At 40.7% G+C, this 23251-nt stretch overlaps 1 protein-coding gene and 1 non-coding gene across 38 annotated transcripts in view; one reads left to right on the top strand and one right to left on the bottom strand.

The window, feature by feature from the left end:
• Nucleotides 1-23251, bottom strand: part of FOXP1 (forkhead box P1) — a 544444-nt gene that overhangs the window by 219200 nt on the left and 301993 nt on the right. For 36 of the 37 annotated variants that reach the window (XM_060271340.2, XM_088662398.1, XM_088662407.1 and 33 more), the window contains one exon: nt 16814-16995. In XM_060271340.2, coding sequence (XP_060127323.1) covers nt 16814-16984 — 171 coding nt within the window. In that variant the 5' untranslated portion in view covers nt 16985-16995. Of the gene's footprint in view, nt 1-16813; nt 16996-23251 lie in introns of those variants that run through there. The other variant, XM_035106659.3, reaches the window with a different exon arrangement.
• Nucleotides 11870-11943, top strand: TRNAV-CAC (transfer RNA valine (anticodon CAC)). The gene has a single exon. It is a non-coding gene; the product is annotated as a tRNA-Val (tRNA).

Genomic DNA, 23251 nt, shown 5'->3' with positions numbered 1-23251 from the left:
CTTTGAAGAGTTGTGAATAACTCATGATTACATGGCACACATATCTTTTTTCAATCTTCAGCTAACATTTGTTCATAGAAACACAGTAGAAAACAGGACAGCTGAGCGCAATCTACTTACAGCACAATCCTTTATGTGTCTATTCAGAAGTATGACCCATTGTGTTCAATGGGGCTTAATCCCAGGTAAGTAGATGAAAGACTTAGAAAATGACAAATGGTTAATTTTAATGACGACTGATACATATAATTTTTGTTTTCACTCCATGTAAGGCTTCCATACTGATCTACATTGCCTTATCTATGATACTGAGGAGGTTTCCACAGGCATGAACAAAATCAGATGTTCAAATAATCAGCAGACCACTAAATGTCATAAAGGGAAAGGACTGACCATCAGGTCCAGTCATGACCGACTCTGGGGTTGCAGCGCTCATCTCGCGTTATTGGCCGAGGGAGCCGGCGTGCAGCTTCCAGGTCTTGTGGTCAGCATGACAAAGCCACTTCTGGCGAACCAGAGCAGCACACGGAAACGCTGTTTACCTTCCCACTGTAGCAGTACCTATTTATCTACATGCACTTTGACGTCCTTTAGAACTGCTAGGTTGGCAGGAACTGGGACCGAGCAACGGGAGCTCACCCCGTCGCGGGGATTCGAACCGCCAACCTTCTGATCGGCAAGCCCTAGATCTGTGGTTTAACCCACAGCGCCAACCTGTGTCATAAATGTCATAGCTAAATGTCATAGCTGCCAACAATTTGCAAATTAAAGAACGAAAACTAGATTTTCCTGCCTATGGAGAAAACTTTATATTTTCGCTTGGACTTTATGAATCCTTTAGCATACCTGCAAGAGTACTCAGACACATCTCTAATAGCTTATGCCAAACAACTGTCTTTTCATTCGTGGACTAGCATTCTGGGTAGAAGAAAAACAGCTAGTTAACAAAACATTTGAAAGAATTAAAAGCATCCTCCTCTGTGAGCAAAGAAACATTGCTAATCACTGCTAAGCCTTCATAATCCAGTCTTCAAACAAGTTAAAAGTAAAGAACTCTCTGTAAAGTAGCTTCAAAAGGTCTCTGCTAATCAGCAGAACTTGGTGAATAATTCTGTGATAAAAATGGACGTGTGTGTATTTTATTCTGTATTTTTCTTCCCTATTGTGAAAGGAGTTCAAATGTACCATGCAATAGTGAATCCGTGTGTCAATCCTCATGCCTGTCAATCAATGACAGCTATTCTGGATGACTTCAGTGGGACTTACACTAAGGTAAGTGTGCAAGATTGCAGCCTTGGGAAAGTGATGTTTGGAAGTCCCAGTGGAAGGATTTGATTGTTACTGACCTTATTAGGAAAACATTACAGTATATAGTGCAAGTATCAGTGGCATCTCCTTCATCTGAGTTTTAGCTTGCAGGATTATTTCCCACCCTCATCCCATCACACAATGTAGCACACAATCAGCTACAAAGGAAGGATGCATTTTATTATAATTCAGGGTACATATGGATGCTGCCTCTGCTGGATTGAGAGTGATTTTGTGGGTCGACATTCCCTGATACAATAATTTCCAAATCACAATACAGCAGCATATTTCCAGAATTTTAAACAAACAGAATGTTAAGTTATATTTTAAATTACTGTTTTTTCCTATTTATAAATAAGATAAATACAAAATTTAATAAGTTCACAATTTTACAAAACCTAGATATTGTTTTTATTTTCATTTTTGTGAAAGGGTGTTTTACTGCAGAACAAACTTTTTTCTGTTAAACCTCTGTGTTTTTTTCTGAACTCATCAGCAGAGTGATGATGTGGGACAGCTTGTACATGACTGTGCAGGCTAGTAGTTGTTACAGAGCACTGTATGGCAATGAAAGCAGCATCCTACCCCACTGCTAGCCACCCATCAGCAACAGTAGCGCTCTGGTAAGGGTGATGGGTTGTCTGCCTACTACTCAGTGCCCAGTTAATGCTGTGCCCAATTAATGCTGGATTAAATCCTATCCTAGCCCTGTATGTCACTGAGATTCAGGATCAGTGAATTGCATTCATATAGACCAGTGTGGCGAAACTGGGCCCTCCAGCTGTTTTGGGACTACAGTTCCCATCATCCCTGACCACTGGTCCTGTTAGCTAGGTATGATGGGAGTAGTAGTCCAAAAGGGCCAAGTTTAGCCACCACTGATTTAGACAGATAGTTTCTGAAAACTGAGAATGGTGCATGCGTAGAATCTCTTCTAATAACATTCTGAAATACGGGAAATCCCTTTGGTTCAAAGAAGAAGAAGAGTTTGGATTTGATATCCCGCTTTATCACTACCCGAAGGAGTCTCAAAGCGGCTAACAATCTCCTTTCCCCTCCTCCCCCACAACAGACACCCTGTGAGGTGGGTGGGGCTGAGAGACTTCAAAGAAGTGTGACTAGCCCAAGGTCACCCAGCAGCTGCATGTGGAGGAGCAGAGACACGAACCCGGTTTCCCAGATTACGAGTCTACCGCTCTTAACCACTACACCACACTGGCTCTCTCAAAGGGATACTGGAGCCCCCTAAACCTTTATAATAATATACAGTATGTACCTCTCTATGCACATATTGCGGACATGGGTGGCGCTGAGGGTTAAACCACAGAGCCTAGGGCTTGCCGATCAGAAGGTCGGCAGTTCGAATCCCTGTGACGGGGTGAGCTCCCGTTGCTCGGTCCCTGTTCCTGCCAACCTAGCAGTTCTAAAGGACGTCAAAGTGCAAGTAGATAAATAGGTACCGCTACAGCGGGAAAGTAAACAGCGTTTCCATGCACTGCTCTGGTTCGCCAGAAGCAGCTTAGTCATGCTGGCCACATGACCCCGAAGCTCCCTCGGCCAGTAAAGCGAGATGAGCGCCACAACCCCAGAGTCATTCGCAACTGGATCTAACGGTCAGGGGTCCCTTTACCTTTTTTATAGGCAGGACAATCCTATGGGTCTACAATGCTGGCAGGCTCTACAACACTGGCATATCATAGCTGTCATCCAATGCTTTACAAGCAGAAAAGTCTAGAGCACAACAACGGCTACAGAAACAACAGTAGCAACACCAACAGGTTCTTGTAGCGACAGCCTCCTTTGTAAACCACTGCGACCCACCACCCACAAGTTGCTTGTTGATGATGCTTCCACCCTGGCTATGCAAGAAAAGCAGTAATAATGCCCATACATTCTATGAGCTCATTCACCCCAGTACATGCATGGCCATCCCACAAAATGACAACAGACCAACTAGAAGGGACCACAGATCCTTTCTTAGTGTGGACTTATACAACAAAAAACATCCATAATTTCTCCAAACATTGGTTTAAAAACCACAGCACAACAAAAACACGTATCCTGCAAATAACCACCAATTGGGCAAGCAGACAACCAGTCCCAGAAAGAGAATCAAGAAATGCCATTCCAATTAGAACAGACAGAAGATACATGATGGGGCCTTTGAAATCTCCCAGGGGTCTAGTCAATGGCAAACCACCTCCCCTGCAGGGCATCAAGGGGGTACAGCCATATGGACAGTTACTGAAGGGTCCCAATTTGTGAGTAACTGAAAAAGGTTGCTGGTGGAAACCCATCACTACACAGACATTACTACAATGCTACATATTTCCCCCTGTTGGAACAGCATTGCACTCCACCATCATAAAAGGGTATGAGAACAATCCTATACCATCCAGTAAGTCAATGACCCTTAGGCAAAGGTTCTTAAAAATACTCAAAATAAACAAAGAACTCCATAGCCACCAAATTTTGGGCAATTTAGGAAACCCAGCTTGTTGAAAGTTGTGGTGGTAGCAAAGTACAACACACTATGGGCTCCTTCAGACAGACCTAGAGTGCAACCTTGTACATACTTACTTAGCCCCACTGACATCAGTGGAAGTCACCTCTGAGTAAGTACATATACGGTAGAACTGTGCTCTAAGGGCTGTATCCAACTGCACCCCCCAAAAAAAAACCCCAACCACATCGCCTGCAAAGGGTTAGGGGCGATTTGGAACAGCTGGGGAGGTGGTGTTGGGTCTGCAGGGGTTTGTGAGACTATATGAACACTGACTTTCTTCCCTGGTCTGCTGAAGGGAGCAGCCACTTGATTCAAAAGAGGGACAGAACTGGATCTAACCACCTGTCCCTGTATTTCAAACCCTTACAAGTGGTTTACATATTATTCAGACTCCCAGCTGAGCATCTGAATTGCCTCCAATGGGAAGCACTGTAGGTGAAGGTATGTGAAAGTTTTGCCTGTGCTACCTGATCTTCTGTTTTACACATGAATACGTCAGCTGATACTGCAGTCACTGATTGATGAACAAGCATGTACCCCGTTTCTCCGAAAATAAGACGTAGTCATAAAATAAGCCGTAGCAGGATTTTTAAGCATTCAAGGAATATAAGCCATACCCCGAAAATAAGACATAGTGATAGGCGCAGCAGCAATGTTGGCCACAGAAGGAGGGAAAAAACAAGACATCCCCTGAAAATAAGCCATAGTGTGTTTTTTTGAGGAAAAATAAATATAAGACGGTGTCTTATTTTCAGAGAAACACGGTATGTGAGCAAGCCCTCATGGCTGAAAAGGATGCGACTAGGAAAGAAAAGAAAAAAGAAAAGAAAAGAAAAGATCACCTGAAGCCACCCATAATACATAAATATATATATTTCGCTATTCAAGCAGGTTATGAATATTTTTAGTATTTCTTAAAACAGAGAATCCTAATGGCTTCGAAATGCACAAAGTAGTGCCACAGATGGTAATGCTCAAATTACATTTACAATGTGAAGCCTGAAAAAAAAATCTATTTTTGTACGTTTTAATTGACAAGAAATATTTGGTTTACCTGGGCCATGAAGCATGAAAATGAGCAAGTGTGAATCAAGTTTATATTTAAAAGCAGTGTGAAATGAGCTATTCATGAGGGCGTCACAATTTACAATTTACAGAGGGAATACTATTTTCTTATACAGAAACAGAATTTTATGGTTTCTAGTACATATTCGCTGCCTTACCAAGTGAAGCTGTTCCAAGTGGCAAATAGTCAGGCAGACCCAGCTGTCCACTGGATGGCTGAATAGACTACTGCAATGTTATGTTCACGGTCAAAATTCATTTAATTTAGTTCAACTTGGAGCTTAAGCTTTGAAGCTGTTCCACATACTGTAGCTATTTGGGCAAAAGCAGCTTCAGGAGGGGGGAAATGGAGTGGAATGGAGTGGCAGAGAAAGCAAGGGGTGCTTAATTCTTCCTCTACAGCTCTGCCTCCCCAACGACTGCTTCTGCCCTAGGGTTCCTAAGTTGTATGTAAGGATCCATCAGTCTCAGATCCACCCACAACTCATCTGTAGTATAGGATAATACCGGTAACTAATGTTGACTATCTTATCTTATTGTACAGTCTACACCAAATGTTTTGAATATACAATAAAAATAAGTTAGCTTCTCTTAAGCACTGCACTGATTCTTCAGTGCATGATCCTCAGAAATACAAATGATTTGAAACAACCAAACGTGATAAAAGTACGGTATTAAAAATACAGCAGTAGACATTAAAACCCAACACAGCTATAGAACGCTTAAAAGTAATTATAAAACATAGCCTGGGTACATTAAAGAAAAGTATTTACTTGGCACTGAAACGAGATCAACATTGGTGCTGCACAAGTTTCTCTTAGGATAGCATCCTAAGTGCAAGTTTCGATGATTGATAAAGCCCTCTCTCTCTCCAGTCACAACCTACCTAACTTTAGATGGAGCAGAGACTCAGAGAAGCACCACTCATGATGAACAATGAGTTTTGGGAGAGCTAGGCAGAAAAAAGGGCCATTCAAGCAGGCAGGACCTGGAGTCATTTAGGGATTTATAGCTAATGACCAACGTTTTGAATTGTCTATGAAAACAGCCCAGTTTATGTACTGCCTAGATACATTCCATATAGCTGGTCCCTGTTAGTAGCCTAGCAGCTGAATTGTATATTAACTGAAGTATCCAGTCTTCAAGGCAGCCCCACATACAATGCACCTGAGAATTTACCTGGGCATAGATGAAACTCTCAATAGCGGGAAGTGTGGTGGTGTTCACCTAACCTTTGTACGCTACCAACCTTAATGCTGCCTTGCTCCTCCCAGTCATCTGCAACATGATTAACCAGAGGTCAAGGGAGCAACATAGCTCCCCACCAACCCACCCACAAAATACACTACGGTACTACCTGTTATACTATAGCAGATATGGGGAAACTGGGACCATCCATCAGCCCAAGCAACTATGGCCAACGCTCAAGGACATGGAGAGTTTTAGTCCAGCAACAAGTAGATGGCCACAGGTTCCCGACCTCTGACCTGTAATTTCCATATGACGTGGAAAATGATCTCTTGTAATTATTTAAGATCAAACTGAGCAAACCATTCTGTAATAATACATTTGATGTAACTTTCAAAGTACTCCTTCAGTTAACATAGCTTACATTCGTGGGTGCTCTTTTATAGGTGTAACATATGCTGGGCAGTATCTTTAAATCAATCTTATTTTCATGAGAAAGGTGATTGAAAAATGTATTTTTTTTTAAAGGAAGTGTGGGGGAGGGGAGAATATGCCTATGAAAATGTAGCGTAGGAAAAAACCTACAAACCCCTGCATTTTCACCTATTATCAGGAACTTAAAATATAATAAATACTGACAAGCTTTCTTTCACTTCTCTATTACCATCATATTTTCCTTTAATGGTTTCAATTAACTCTTTAAAAGTTTTCACAGTTGTTTTTCTTTCTTTTTAAAGGGGAAATGCATCCTTTGAAAATAGTTAAGTACATGGCTCCAAACATCTGAACACACCTTATACCTGCACAGATAAAAATACAAAATGAAAATTCTAATTGTAGCCTCAAGCCTTGATAGTGTCAATATAGTACAAATAAGATAAAAGGGCAGGTTTTTTTTTAATCTACCTAATGGACTGTGTTTTTTACTGAAATAAAATCAGAGGTCTTAAAAACAAAAAAGAGACAAAAAACAGTATCTACCTTAATGCAATTTTTAATTTCTGTCATTGTGCTGCTTTTATATTTCCAAGTTCTCTGAGACAGAATCTCTCCTGAGAAGCAAAAGACATTTTACACACAATTTTCTATCTACTGAAAGAGGTATATTGTGCCCTTCAGTGAACATAAAATTGATATTATCATGTCTTAGTTTATATACCACTACTTAACCTTCAGATTAAAAGTTATTAGATTTGAATGACTAAAAAGATAGCATGTTACCTTCCATTCAACATCGAGTGATCAGAAAACTTGAGGGGTAAAGGCAAGTGCAGTAAGACTGCTTTGCTAGTAGAATTCCCCATCCACTTCCATGGACCTGTGTTGCTTAAAGGCATGGAAGAGTTTGCTTTGCAAGCGCATAACTAGAAACAATGATGGAAGGAAAAAAATCCTTTCTGTTGTCAAAGTGGGTAATGGTTCCCTCTCAAATTATTCACTACTGGAAAAACAATCCCACCCATAAAAACTCAACAATAAAAATAGACTCTAGAGCCAGCCCTAAAGAATGTATGGGGAGAGAAGATTCCTTCACTTCAGTCACAAGGAAAAGTTAGTACCGTATATGCTGGCGTATAAGGCGACTGGGTGTATAAGACGACCCCTTACTTTTCAAGTTAAAATATAGAATTTGGGATGTACTCCAGCCCTTTTTTGGCGGGGAGGGGAGGGGAGGCTGTCTTCTCCAGCACTCAAGTCTGCAGCCGGGGAAATGGTGGTTTGTTTGTTTGCTTAGTTATTGAGAGGGGGAAAGAAGCCAGAGAGAGGAGAGATAGAGAAGCAGAGAAATCGAGCAAAAGGAGGGAAAGAAACCATAGAGAGGATAGCGATAGAGGGGCAGAGACATCGGAGGCTCACACAGCCAGCGAAAGACGCTGAGCAGCAGTGAAAGAGAGAGCGGAGTGAGAGACAACGAGGCTGGCTCAGTGAGCAAAAGGGGAATAGAAGCCAGGGAGAGGGAGAGGGAGAGGGAGGCAGAGAAATCGAGCAAAAGGGGGGAAAGAAACCATAGAGAGGATAGCGATAGAGGGGCAGAGACATCGGAGGCTCACACAGGCAGCGAAAGACGCTGAGCAGCAGTGAAAGAGAGAGCGGAGAGAGAGAGAGACGGAGAGATCCCTTTGCTTTGCGCTGACAAAAAGAGAAGAGGCAGCAGCTTGACACCAATGAAATACACAAAACTGTATCTCTGCGCTGATCCAGGTGACAAAGCCATGAGGGAGCCATTCTCCCTGGCGGGGAGCAGCCCCCTCCCGAGCACGCTTCTTTGCGTTCATATGGTCACTGCATACAGTGGGGATGCGGCCGTTTTTGAGCTCCCCCCACCGTATGCGGTGACCGCAGATTCTTGGACCCGGCGTATAAGACGGGCCCCCAACTTTTGAAAAAAAATTCCTGGGTTCAAAAGCCGTCTAATACGCCAGTATATACGGTAAGTGAAAAATGTTCCTCCAATCTATTATTGTGCCTCTAGCAAGTTACTTAATCTGCCCTTAAAAGGGTGAGTGGAAGGTGATTATTCCACCCCCTCCTCTCCCCTAAAGTTCAGACAAACGTAAGGAATGGGGTGGGCTGTGGGGGAAGGGAAAGATTGTGGGAAATCAGAGAGAGGCACCTTTTCTGACCAGAAACTCTGACAGGAGAGTTTTTTCAAGAGGTAATGCCTAGGGTAGGAGATGGTGTGAAAGTCACCTTCCACCCACCTCCTTCAGTGGGCACATATTTGGATCCAGTCCTAAGTCTCTGACTGCCCTCACCTCCAACAAATCATCACTAGTCTTAACCATTACTTTGCTGTGCCTTTGGCCTCATTTACTACAGTGGAACCTTGAGTTGCAAACGTAATCCGTCCCAAAGACATGTCCACAACTCGAAGCGTTCACATCCAGAAGTGCCGCTTCTGCGCATGTGCGAGCGGTGAAACCCGGAGGTAACCGTTCTGGTATTTCCGGGTTGCTGCGGGACGCAACCTCAAAAAACATAACCTGAAGCAGAAGCAACATGAGGTGTGCCTGTACGTCAAAAACTATCTCCTCCCTACACAGTTTGGCATGGGCTGAGTATCATGTATCTTGTGAATTAACTTCTTTGTTCAAATATATACTGCAACTTCAAGACTTGAATGTGCAACATTCATGTACATTGAATCCAGATAGTACTCTTTTTTTGGACAAATCGTGTCCTCCCTCAAAGAGGGCACATGTTGCGGTGAGACCTAGAGACCTACCTCCTGTGTTGTGGGTGGGTAAGATTGGTCAGCCACAACACCCAATTGGTAGGTCCCTTGATGTTAGGTTCAATCTGGCCAATGGGGCGCAATCCAAATGGATCGAGGGGCCTATATATGCCCATGCAGGTGACCCAGAGCTTCTCCTTTCGGTGCGTGCATACGGAACATCCACCCACCTCTCTCTACTTTTAGGGCTTTGTTGCACTTGACCTTGCTATGCCGTCGTGTGTCATGTGTCGTCTGTTGTTGGGACAGGGGCACGGCAGGAGTTTTCCCCACTTGGCTGATTGGCTGTTGCCATTTGGGTTTCGCCTGCCACATAGCAAATCGTCACAACTTGTAAGATTGCGGATAAGCACTGGTTCAGGTGATAGGGATGGGAGAATGCTCTCACCATCCCTATGTGAAAGGTATTCCGTTAAAGGAATCCACGGACTCAAATGGTTTCATCAACCCGAGAGGGGGTTGTGCCCGTGCCTGAGTCCAGGGGGACATCTGGGTAGCGGACATAGTCTGTTCCCAGCTTTCCGCCTATCCAGGTGTTCACCCTTGGCTGACCTGTGCTGGTGCCCTGGGTCAGCGCTACCTGAAAGGGTGCAGGGAGCTAGTGGAACCAGAACCTATGCGACCACTCACTTTCTGTAATCAATAAAGTTGTGGCCTAAATTCTGCCAAAAACCAAACCAAAATTTGAGTCAAGTGTGAATTTATTTAGGGGGGAGGTCTCTGGGTCTGAACATGCAAATTATCCACAGAATGTCCCTGAAATCTATGAATGGGACAGTGTTAAATATTTAACATTACATTCAATAGGACTTATGACATGTGCAATGTCTACACACACACTTATTTCCAGCCTTAAAGTTATGGAAAAGTAAGATTAGGCCAGATTATTCATTATTACTTTAGGGGTGGGTCAATGAAACATCCTGCACACAACTTCATTTGTATTGTTCTGAACTAAACCGTGAGTACACATATTAAGGCAGATATTTATCTTAAGTTTTCAAAACAATGAGAGTGGCTCTTCATAACTACACCAAGCTGCAGTTCAAACACAAAACGATGAAAGAAACAGTTTCCTACATGAAGTGCTTTTTTCTCTGTGTAAACTTTCATATTGTTCCTCTATGTACTGCTTGCATATATAACTATTCTATGTTGTCATAAAAGCACTTGTCTCCTAGCCATTTTATCAAGCAATGTGAACACTACCTAAAAATATATACTCCAGGGAAATGATAAGATTTACATTATCCATACACTACCAATTTTGCCAGCTGACCACTAGCTTGCCAATAAATGCAAGCACACTTGTAAAATATCTGTGCACATCTGTCCACATAATGACCTTTTCCTCTTGCCATCCTTGAAAATAAATTAAGCAACCAGCGTAGCTTAACCTGTCCACAAAGCATGGGCTCCTAAGTGTTCAAAAGAATGTTGGGTTGAGTTTGTCACCATTTAAATCTATGGCATCAAAACAGAACAGTTTATTATTGAAAAGAAGTTTGTGTTTCTGCTGCTGAGCAACACAGCTTTTCAGGTCTTCCTATTATAATGCCTACTCCTATTTCCCCACCTCTCCTTTTTGAAACCATAACAATACTTAATGATCCAAATACCTGACTAGCTGTAAGACAACCATTTTAAATAACAGATGTTCCCCTAAAACTTTGCAAGAACTGAGAAAGGAAACTTGTCCAAATATTATGGCCAATGCTAGATATTTTTAAAGCAACTGAAAGCTGCGTGCCTCCATACATGCACAAAAATCCCAACCTGAATTCTACGCTTTGTTATAATCATGGTCATATTTTCTGTGGTCCAGCATGACCTAAAACAGCCAGCCATGCTGATCTTTTAATACATACTTCATAGGATGTGATGCTTCCCTCCAGCAATTTGATGCTCCCAGAACACTCCCAGGCATCTCATTTCCTTGTCAAAGCTTCTGTCCTGTTCTCCAGTGTCTAAGCTTCACATCTTTCTAAGAACAAGGAGCTCCCCTAGGCTACTCCAGTCTTCAACATGGGTAGCCTCACTCATGATTCAATTATCTACTGAAGGCTTCATTGGGATGAGTGGTGACCAACATTATTGTTGCTACTGAGTTACTGTAGGCTGATTATTCTCAACATTTATAACAAAGGCAGATTCTGATGAAATATATATATAAATCATTCCAGTAGCACCTTAGAGACCAACTAAGTTTTTGGTATAAGCTTTCGTTTGCATGCACACTTCTTCAGATATACTGAAACAGAAGTCACCAGAACCTTATATATAGTGGGAGGGTGGGGTGGGGTTTTTCTCAGGAGGGTAGTAGGAATAGGGTGATTGACTCAATGGGTGTGGTAAAACCTGCTGATGACTGTTAATGACTGCAATTTGTCCTACAGGAAAAAACAAGGGATAGTATGCAGATGATTAGCATATGTAATGAGACAGGAATCCAGTATCTCTATTAAGACCGGATCTCTCCATAGTTTTTAGTTTAGTGATAAGTTGTAATTCAGCAACTTCTCTTTCAAGTCTGTTTCTGTAGTGTAGTGGTTATCACGTTCGAGCTGGTTTTCTGTAGTGTAGTGGTTATCACGTTCGCCTCACACGGGAAAGGTCCCCGGTTCAAAACCGGGCAGAAACAGCCTTACACACAGATTCTGACATTACACATTCAAAATATGGCGCACACACCAATAATGTGTGTTTAAATGTCATGTAGGAAGCATCTGTTTTCAAGCGAAGAACGACACTGACTCCAGAAAATGTAAATCTTTGCTAGAGGCAGGTATGCAGATCATCCTACCCAGATGGCATTTGCTTGCAAGAGTTGTGTTCACACATGGCTTTTCAAAAGTAACGCCTGAAGCTGAACAGATCCTCTCACTTCTCAACCACATAGATTTCAGATCTAATCTCCTCCCTTTTACTCTCTCACATTATTCAGAAACATCCAATTTTGCCAATATTTTACTTTTCTGTTCATTCTTTCCCTTTTAGATCTATTTTTAAGCATTTGCTCTTAATGCAAGACATTTCTTAAAACAGATATTTGTAATGGGGTAAAACATTTGTAATGCCCCAAGTTTTCCCTATGATCAAGGCAACATGGTCAGCTACTCTACAACTAAGGACTCTCCCTTTCTTTATCCCAAGTTTTCAGCATGATAGACACAAGTAAAGTAGGGATGAACTGAGATAAGCTCCTCTTTATAGAGAAGTACACACCTCTCATTATTTTTTGTTCATAGCAAATATGCATGCCCCCGCATGTGCAAGGAACACTGGAATGCAGAGCTTTCCCATGAATAACTTCTACATAGGTGCTTAAAAGTTTGTCATTGTTCATGGTAAATATAATCTTATGACACAAGACTGAGTACCCACTAAATATTTCCTTTATGTGCTTTGTACATATACCCCCCCCCAAAAAAAAAATCAGTGAAGGGCTATGAATAGCATATATCTTATTTACTTAATTTTTTAAGTTCATTTGTGTTTTGCAGCTTTATACCTTGCAAAATAACCTATTTAACTGGGATATCGTTTATGTAGCTTGTATTTCCTTACTTTGCACAAAATAATAACCAAATTGTACCTATCGCTGTCTCAACATAGTTTGTTAATTCTGACATCTCACTGAAGTATAGCTAAAGAGCCTTAAAGTATACTTTGATGTGAAGTCTGAATTCACAAACCATTGTTAAGGCTGTATGTACTTTTGCAGCATATCACAGAAATGGGAATGTAGACCAGTTGAACATGAAAGCAGACAAGAGGTCCAAGCCATAGTTTGAGTTCTAGCACTGTCTCTAAATTAAGCCAGTCTGTCTTGCCTCAAATCTGAATGGCACAGTTTATTAGGATGTCCTTATTTCTGAAATTCAGAATCTTTTCAAGTGTACTGACATAAAACATACAAATACAGTGGTACCTCGCAAGATGAATGCCTCGCACAACGAAAAACTCGCAAGACGAAAGCGTCTTGCGATGTTTTCGGCGCTTCGCAAGATGAAGTTTTCTATGGCCGCGCTTCGCAAGACGAAGGTTTTCGGTGGTTTTTTGTTGTTGTTTTGCTGCGGCAAACCGCGCTTTGCAAGATGGAAAATCTCACTAGATGAAGCGACTCATGGAATGAATTACTTTCGTCTTGCGAGGCACCACTGTACATGCCCTCTCTATGCAAAAATGTGTTTTCTAGGTTGTATGGAAAAATAGGTATACTGTACTTCTGAAATTTAGTCTTTCGTTTTTTCCTTAGCGGAATATGGTACTACCCTCAAGGACATCTCTCTCTCTCTCTTATTTAGCTTACCCACACAGGTGCACTACAATCCCATTCGAGAAAATTAAAGCCACAGCAACAAGTTGCTATAAAAGCATTATGCTTAGTTGCTGTTCACGGCTGCGTGTTCACCCAGCCATTGTCACTGGTATGTGCCAATCCAGGGAGGGAGGGTGGAGTGACATCAGTTCATTGGATAAAATTCTTTTAAAAAATATATAAAAAATGAAGCTGGTTCTTATGCACCCATACATCCCTTAGGAATCATTGCAGATAGCCTCCAAAGAAGAACAAGGTACTTGACAGAGAACCAAATCAGAAGTACCCTTCACTGATACTTCAGACAATGCAATACAGTTGTCAAAAAGAAGAGGAGAAATGAAGAATTTACATTGCAATGCTGTCAGGAAACAGCAGTTCTATTTAACAGCCATTCAGATTTATTGAATGAGCATTTTATAGCAAGCATTCTGTTAAGTGACCCGAGAGCATATGTTGTATAGGGAGAAACAACTAAACAGTATGCTGCATGCTTGCTGTAGCTGTTTGAAAACAACTCCCCCCGCCCCCCTTTTCAGCATTAACAGTACCTAGAAACAGTATCTGGAAACCACAGCCAGCAAATACACTGTGATACAGTTTTTGAGGACTGTTTGGATAGTATGTTTATTTATAAACAAACAAACAAAATACACATGCACACATGTTTAGTATGAATGTGTTATTAAACTAGCAAGTTGTTTGCTTCATAAAAGAAAATGCTATGACAAAAGGAAAAGAGAACTGTATGGACAAGACTATAAACCAAAGGTGACTTTATATGAGCCAAACACAAAAAAGACAGTTATAACTAGGTATGAACTAAACAAAATAAAAAAAATCCTTCCAGCAACACCTTAAAGACCAACTATGTATTTTAGTTTATTTTAGTTGGTCTTTAAGGTGCTGCTGGAAGGATTTTTTTTATTTTGTTTTGACTACATCTGACCAACACGGCTACCCACCTGTAACTGGTGGAGTTACAGGGAGCTGGGTATGTTTAGCCTGGAGAAGAGAAGGTTAAGGGGTGATATGATAGCCATGTTCAAATATATGAAAGGATGTCATATGGAGGAGGGAGAAATATTGTTTTCTGCTGCTCCAGAGAAACGGACACGGAGCAATGGATTCAAACTACAAGAAAGAAGATTCCACCTAAACATTAGGAAGAGCTTCCTGACAGTAAGAGCTGTTCGGCAGTGGAATTTGCTGCCAATGAGTGTGATGGAGTCTCCTTCTTTGGAGGTCTTTAAGCAGAGGCTTGACAGGCATATGTCAAGAATGCTTTGATGGTGTTTCCTGCTTGGCAGGGAGTTGGACTGGATGGCCCTTGTGGTCTCTTCCAACTCTATGATTCTATGATTCTATGAACTAGGTATGAACTAAATACTCATTCCTTTAAATTTCATTAAATTCATCTCCCTGAAAGGCATTCCTGCCTCTCCTTGAGCATTCAGGTAGGTTGCTGCTGAGTGACGTGATACAATGCTTGCATAATCAAGGTACTACTTCACTCAGCAGTGACCCCTCTGGTTCATTATGGTGGTCGTCTTGATTACAGGTAGGTTAGAAGTTGGTAGCCATGTTTATGAATATTTGGTGAAAAGAGAAATGGCAAAGTTATGTAATACAGTTTTTGAATCTCTGAGCTGCCAGATACTCCATTAGAATGTATTATCATGCTGCTGTGGAAGTTAAAAGATGGCTTTTTGTTATTTCAAAGTATTAACTTATTTCATTTGTTGCTGTGTATTTTTTTTAAAAAAATTGGTAGCTAGTCTGTGATTTTGTATGAAGAGCAATATAGAAATGTGCACCAGCAAAAACAGATTGGAAAGAAGCAAAAAGGTTTAGAAAATATGCAGATACACTAACAATGGAATTAGCTCATTTTGCTGTGAAGTCTCTTGGAGAAGAAGGCTTTTGTGTTCATTGTAGTTCCAACATATTTTACTGTTCTTATTCTCTTTCACTGTCCTATATTAATCAAAGCTGTAACCCCTGTTGTCTTTGCACTACGATTCAGAATGTGCCCCTGGCGAAGAATGAGGGAAAAGTCAACAGGAATTAAGTTTCAGTGCAACTGTTTACTCAACTGTGGCCTGCACTTATTGAAATTTTATCCATGGTTTTGTATGACTACTGCAGTAATGAATTCAGCATGGCTGTGATTTTCTCACTGATTGTATTCTCACTTCAAATAAGAGACCCATAGTAAGAAAACGGCTGAAATAACTGTCTATTGCATTTAACATCATGTGACTCTCAAAACAAGCTAAACTGTAGTGGAATTATGTTGTGTGCGTTTTTTCCAAGGGAAAAAAAATAGCAACGTTGGCTGACTGCAATGTGTTTTCAACTCCTGTTTTCTACTGTACAACTAACTACTTGCTGACAAGATCATCATGTGCTCCAAACAGTATTTACAAAGCTGCCAAACAACTTACTTAAAATACTTCAGGAACACATTCAGCATTACAGGAGACCAAGGTTGTAGTCACACACAGAACCCTCAGAAGCCCACCCCTTCTTCCTTTTAATGATCCGCATTATGAAAGTTTCTTTTAAAAAGTACAATTTTTGCTTCATTTCCCTAATTCCAATATCACAGATACATACAACATGACTTTTCTATTTAAATGTACTTTTAAATCTTTTATTGATAGACATGTTGCTAACTTGATCATAATGGGGAAAATCCAACATTGCTCTAATAGACTTCCCTCATACAACAGGACTTCCCCTTTCTTTCTTTCCCCAATATATCCCTTTCAGAGCAGATTCTGGGCGCATATGGGGGTCTGTAGGGAAGGAAGGAGAAAAACCAGAATTCCTATTGTGAAAGGAGACGTCCGTTCCAAGTTGCATATGGATACCACCGGATTTCATCCAACCTTGTTTCGTTGTATAAGAGCATATTCACAAATTTTGTACTAAACATTCTTTTGTGCAGTCATCAATGGACAACATATTCAAGCTATGAACTCTTGATCTTTCTGACAAGAGTATCAAAAAAGTAATTCCAATGGATAAATGAAACATTCATTTTACATTTGCCCTACGGGACACAAACCACAGATAAAAACCTAGTTTCCGTAAGTTTCTTATTTTGCTGGAAAATGCCACCATCTTTTTACACGGTCAAGTCTTCTCCCCCGCTCCCTCCAGGTAGTGAAATCTGAATATGTACCTGCTGCTGTTGAAGGTGGGCTAGGTCTGCTGCACCAATTTCCACTGAAGGTGTCTCTCCGTTTGATCTCGCTTCCCGTAGGCTGCACTCTAGTATATGGCTACCAGCGCTTGCCCCATTCTGAATGGCTGAACCGTTACTTTTTGTCTCAGTCCCAGATTCTTGCATCATGACTCAAAAACCTGAAATAATGGAGAAAGAAAGGGAGAATAAAGTAGCTGTTGAAAGACTTGTACATTAAGATATATCTTGTTTTAAAGCTTGCCGCAGCTGTAAACATTTGACCTTTCCCTTCATACAATTTGTGCTTTCATTAATGGTTCAAGCCACCAGTTTATGTTTATTTGTTGGTATAGCTATATCATCAGTAAATTCTTTTTCTAAATATAGCAGCAAGCTTTTTCCTCCCTCTCAGATATATCTGCAGACATAGATATGCAAGCTCTAGAATTCGATTTCTTTAATTGCATCTGAACACTTCACTTAAAGCTTATAATACATTCTACACGGTACATTATGAACTATATTTTATATGTGTATATATATGAGCAACAGGATGCTTTGCCAGCTTGCTGTGGGAGAATGTTGTGGGCGATAGACTTGAAAAAAAGCACATACATACACAGATGCAAAGCATCACCTATCATCATCCACACCTTAGCCTAGGGCATTGCCCCCACCCTAGGGGCTCTCCTTTGGAAGGAACAATATCGGAGCCCTAGTGAAAGCCACCCTCTTAATCAGCCGTGAAAAGGAGACATGATTATCAGGAATGGATGACAACCCAAGCCAAACAACAACTATTTATTTTCAGGGTTGAGCTACGCTTACAGGGTAAATGAAGACATCTGAGAGCCACTAGTGAATTCGAACATTTAAATATGAATAATGTGGGCAAATAAAACCAGTATCCAAGTTGTATTACTTGAGAAACAACTGATTAAGGGCTTTGTCCAGCATCTGCAATACTACCCAGCACTAACTCCTGATTCAAAATAAAGGCAGAAAAGGCTTCCTAAGCACACACACAACCCCTTTTTAACATTATACTGGTGGCATGGGAACTGATGCAGTGGAGTTCCTTCCCATGCAGTCTGAGTAACTTAAGAAACTCTGGACCACAAGGAATAGCACCTCTCTATACCTTGCCGACAAAGGTCTGTATAGTTAAAGCTATGGTTTTCCCCAATAGTGATGTATGGAAGTGAGAGCTGGACCATAAAGAAGGCTGAACGCCGAAGAATTGATGCTTTTGAATTATGGTGCTGGAGGAGACTCTTGAGAGTCCCATGGACTGCAAGAAGATCAAACCTCTCCATTCTGAAGGAAATCAGACCTGAGTGCTCACTGGAAAGACAGATCGTGAAGCTGAGGCTTCAATACTCTGGCCATCTCATAAGAGAAGAGAAGACCCCCTGGAAAAGACCCTGATGCGGGGAAAGATTGAGGGCACAAGGAGAGGGGGACGACAGAGGACGAGGTGGTTGGACAGTGTTCTCAAAGCTAATAACATGAGTTTGACCAAACTGCGGGAGGCAGTGGAAGACAGGAGTGCCTGGCGTGCTCTGGTCCATGGGGTCACGACTAAATGACTAAACAACAAATAACAGCACTGCACTAGGTTCTGAAACGGGAGAGAATCACAGTAGTGGCCCCTCTTATATGGCCGCATTACTCCTGGAGCATGGAAGGGAACTATGCTGTAATAATCCTCTCATTACCAACAAAAAGGGCCTTGGCAGAAGTAGCCTAGCCCAATCACTGAGAGACTAATGGTGCCATTTTTGTGTTTGAAGGGAATTTCAGCTCATTTCTTCGCAAAGCCACAAAACAGCATGAAGGAACATTAGAAAGCTATGGCACATTCAACTGGGCTAATAACAACTCTATGGAGAGAAGGCATACTTTTTATGAGTTAATTAAACAGCTTCTGAGGGATGCAAGAAGGGGAAATCCGCTCTTAACTGAAGGGAAAAGGGAGAAAATTAGGAATAACTGTTGTTCAATGAAGACATTACAGCGTAATTATGATCTAGAACAAAAAGTAGAAGTGATTCAGATAGGATTAAACAGTTGCTAAAAATCTGGCTGATCGATGTATGAAACTATAGCACTTTTACAAGCTTCAGAAATTGAAGCCTTTTCCTAGATCTTAAAACAGAGGTAAAATATTTTGAGGGTGGGGTGGGGAGATCACACCTTAAAGTTATAAGATCCCTCTGATGGTCTGACTCTTGGAGGACTATACTACTTTGGCTTCTTTTCCTACACCTAAAGCACCTTTGTCCATACAGAGCAATTCTACCTCCTATCCCTGTTTACCGGTATTTGTGTAGTTTCTTCAATCTCATTATTCCACCTTTCATCATTTTTAGTTGTTTTGTTAATACTGATTTATAGATTTTAATTGTTTTTCTGATGATTTGTCAATTATTCTGTATGATTCTTTGTTTGCAATGTTCTATTATGTTATTGTTATTTATTGTTTGCAAGTCACCTTGTGATTCAGTTCAATGAAAAGTGACATCAAAATTTAATACATCAAATCAATCAAATAATCAATCACATATACAATGTTACTGATCAGGATATGATGAACCCATCACTGGCTCAGAGAAATTGAGGATGGGGTAGAGCGTCTGGTTTTAAAGCTGTTAAAACTTTTGATGGGGAAAAGGAGGAATACTTAAATTCTTTAAAATGATGATAAGAAAAGACATTCTGGATGGCATATAAGATAGCAAGGGTAGTGGGAGGATTGATATTGTTCTTTATTAAGTTGCTTTTATTTGTGCATTTCAGCCATGAGCACACTGGCTATCAAAGAAAATATGGTCACTGTTAAGACTACTTCCCAGAGAATCATGTTCATTTCTCACATGGTTATCGCTTTTGAAATCTCGGTGTAATTTCATGAACATTAATGCTCTCTCTCCAAGTCTGCTAAAGATTCTTATTATCAAATATGCAAAAGCTGGGCTGTCCATACAGATACAAGCAGTCTCTCTGAGCAACAGCACTGGTGTAAAATTTTTGTCAAAACAAAGCCCTTGACTTCTTACATTTGTGAAAGATTTCAAGCTAACAAATAAAATCAGTCTTTATTTCAGGGCAGTTAATTAAGGTTGACCAAGTCAGGCAGAAGTAAATTAACTTAGGTGATCAATTATTTATATGAAGCAGAATAAATGCCCTTAAAGAACTTGGCCCAGTCGTTTAAGGATGTGTAAATTAAACTAAACAGATTTATGTAATATATTTCTATTTCAGCCATTGCTAAAAACGGTTTAAAGCAAGTGATTAAATGGCAAGACCTAGTCACAGAGCCTCAGCTTGTGGTAAGCACACAGTTAAGGCAAAACAACACCTATCCATTTTCTCCACTGCGATAAAACTTGTTAGTAGTCTAGCTTCCGGTTTAAAAATATGTATCACATTTTGTTAAACATGTGAGGTGAACACAGCTTCAACAATCACCATCTATGGTTTTTTTTGTCAGGTATACCTCTCTGTGCTTAGCTGGAATAAGTTGTAGAGACAACTACAGGTACATGGCCAAAGTTAGTTCATGAAGGATTGTTGCAGGCCCACCATGTCTCTATAGTGGCTCTGAGGAGCCTTGTAACAATCACCAACCTCCTCACTGGTAACTTCAATAGGAAAAAAGAAACTCTCAGAAACCAACAGGTTGTACTGCCTACACATTTCCTCCCAGGAAAGACAATACACTAATATCGGGCTTCAACCTTCAGTGACAAAATATGATGGTGTCAGCAAGTGAATAAGGAAAAAGTGAAATGCCTTGGCTATTTGTTCTGTGCTGTTGTGCTCCATCCTATATTGCCTCCATCAGCCACTCAAGGTGGTGCCCAGTGATGTGTGATGATATATGCCAGGCATAGGCAAACCCCGGCCCTCCAGATGTTTGGGACTACAATTCCCATCACCCCTAGCTAACAAGACCAATGGTCAGGGATGATGGGAATTGTAGTCCCAAACATCTGGAGGGCCAGAGTTTGCCTATGCCTGATGTGTGTTGAATTTAACAGTGTTGTTGTTGTCCATATTAAAATGCAATATTAAAAACAATGAAAAAACTTACAATTACAAAGAATACAACCCCCCAAAATAGGGTGGTCCGAAAAATACACAACGCATGTGTCAAACATAAGGAGATCTGTATGGAAAGAAGCAATCCTTCAGATATTTGGTGCCTGAATCTTTTAGGGCTTTAAACACCAACATTAGCACCTTCAATTGGGCCTGGAAATGGACAAGCAACCAGCCAGATGAGCTGGCAGCCACAATTTAAACACGGTGTTTAACTGTTAATTCAATGAAGACTGGTTAAGCATCCATTGATGCTCCCGTGCCAGAATTTGTCTGTATCCTTCCTAGGATACAGCTGTTGCACGTGAGTGTGGATAGGGTCATATTTGTCCCGTTTCTGGAGCAACATGTTGTAGGCTTTTTTATGCCATTGACATTAAATCAATTATTTCCTGGGAAGTTGAACAGGGCCTAGTAACTTTGCCAAGCCACAGGTAGAAAACCACAGCCCGGAAACCAAGCCTTATGAGGAATGGTCGAAGGAGCTGGGTATGTTTAGCCTGGATAAGAAAAGAGTGAGAGGAGATAGGATAGGGGGTATTGTTTTGTTGTTTTTGTTTTAACTATTTACTTGTGTTTTCACCTCATATTTTATCCTGTGAACCACCCTGAGATGTTGTGGTGAATGGTGGTATATAAATCTAATAAATAAATAAATAAATGAGAGCCATCTTCAAATATATAAAGGGCTGCCACGTGGAAGATGAAGCAAGCTCCCCCCCCCCTGCTCCAGAGGGTAGGACCTGAACCAATGGCTTCAAGTTACAAAAAAACATTTGGGGATTTCGACTAAACATTTGGGGAGGCAACTTTCTGACAGAGCTGTTCGGCACTGAAATGGACTCTCTCAGGAGGTTGTGGGCGGTCATCTGTCATGGATGCTTTAGTTGACATTCCTGCATTGCAGGGGTTGAAATGGATGACCCTCTGGGTCCCTTCCAACTTGACAATTCTATGATTCTTTGAACATTTACTATAACTGCCTGCGCAAGATGACCTCTGAAGTACCATTCTATTCATAGAATCGTACCATTAAATGAAATCTTTTGCATTTTAAAACCAGTTTTGAAATGAGAGTGAATCAGTTGGAAGAGCTTTTGTATAAGGAAACACATAATATCACAAGGTAAATACTATGTTTATACTTATTTGGAGAAAGACACATGGAAGCCTTCTTAAAGTCCTCTGCAGAACAACTGGATATAATGATAAAGAAATGTTTCTAAAGCTATTAGAAAAGCACAATAAAAGTTCAACAGCCCAAAGCAGAGAGTAGGATAAGTGCCACACACTTCATCAGATCAGAAGCATCTGATGAAATAAGCTCTTGCTAATGCAGTTATAAATTTGTTAGTTTTTAAGATGCCAGGGGACTTGTTGTTTCCCCCTTTTTCTGAAAGAAAAACGTATTTCACATTTATCCTTGTATAGAACTAGCAAGATGCCAACAGCCCAGTGCTTCTATGCATTAGCCAGGAAAATGTCAAAATACTGCTCTCCTACATTATATGCACCCTTGCAGGCACCCATGTCTGTGTGGCACCCCCAAACCACAACCACACACACACACACTTCTTTTTTGGCATGGTTGCTCAGTCTGTGAAGTTGACTGGCCAAGCAATGTTTTGATAAGTTTTCCTCAACAAGAATCCAAGCAGGTAAAACTCAGTATCACAAACCTTTTAAAATATTGAAAGTTTTGTTCAGTACACAGTTACAAATACATGAACCAGTATGATGCTCAACCAGGTTTTGATGCTTTTTGAAACTACTATTTTTTGGTTTTAGCATGGTGAGTGGTTTTTGTTGGGGTTTTTTAAGTAGGGAATGACTGAGAAATGTGGAAAAACTAAAATGACAAAGTTAAGTAATACAAAGAAAAGCCTTTGCTGGTGGTTGCTTGTTAATTTTTGTTTTTAGTGTCTCAAACACAGAGACTTTGAGACATCAATGGCTGGAGGTCATAGAATAAAGGCTGACAATACCACTTTATAGTATAAAATAATAATAATAATAATAATAATAATAATAAGAAGAAGAAGAAGAAGAAGAAGAAGAAGAAGAAGAAGGACCTTGTTACATGAGACCTCACAAAGCCAAGAATAATGCATATTTGCTGTTATGCAAGGACCCTCCTCCTGTGCAGAATTTTCATAATTATAACAGAAAGGCGTAAATTTTCTAATGCATGGCAGCTCAAAAAGTAATCAAGAGAATGAGCCTGAGGGCTATTTTAATGTATGCAAAGCTAGTGACCCACAGTAAATGGGAGGTAGGCTTCAATGAATGCAAAGTAATGCACACATACTAAAGACCTGGTCTGATGAG

This window comes from Zootoca vivipara, chromosome 2 (genome assembly GCF_965207765.1).
Source record: "Zootoca vivipara chromosome 2, rZooViv2.hap1.1, whole genome shotgun sequence".
Classification (NCBI taxonomy): domain Eukaryota; kingdom Metazoa; phylum Chordata; class Lepidosauria; order Squamata; family Lacertidae; genus Zootoca; species Zootoca vivipara.
The sequence above is the reverse complement of the archived record's forward strand: the minus strand, read 5'-3'. Positions and strand labels throughout refer to the sequence as shown.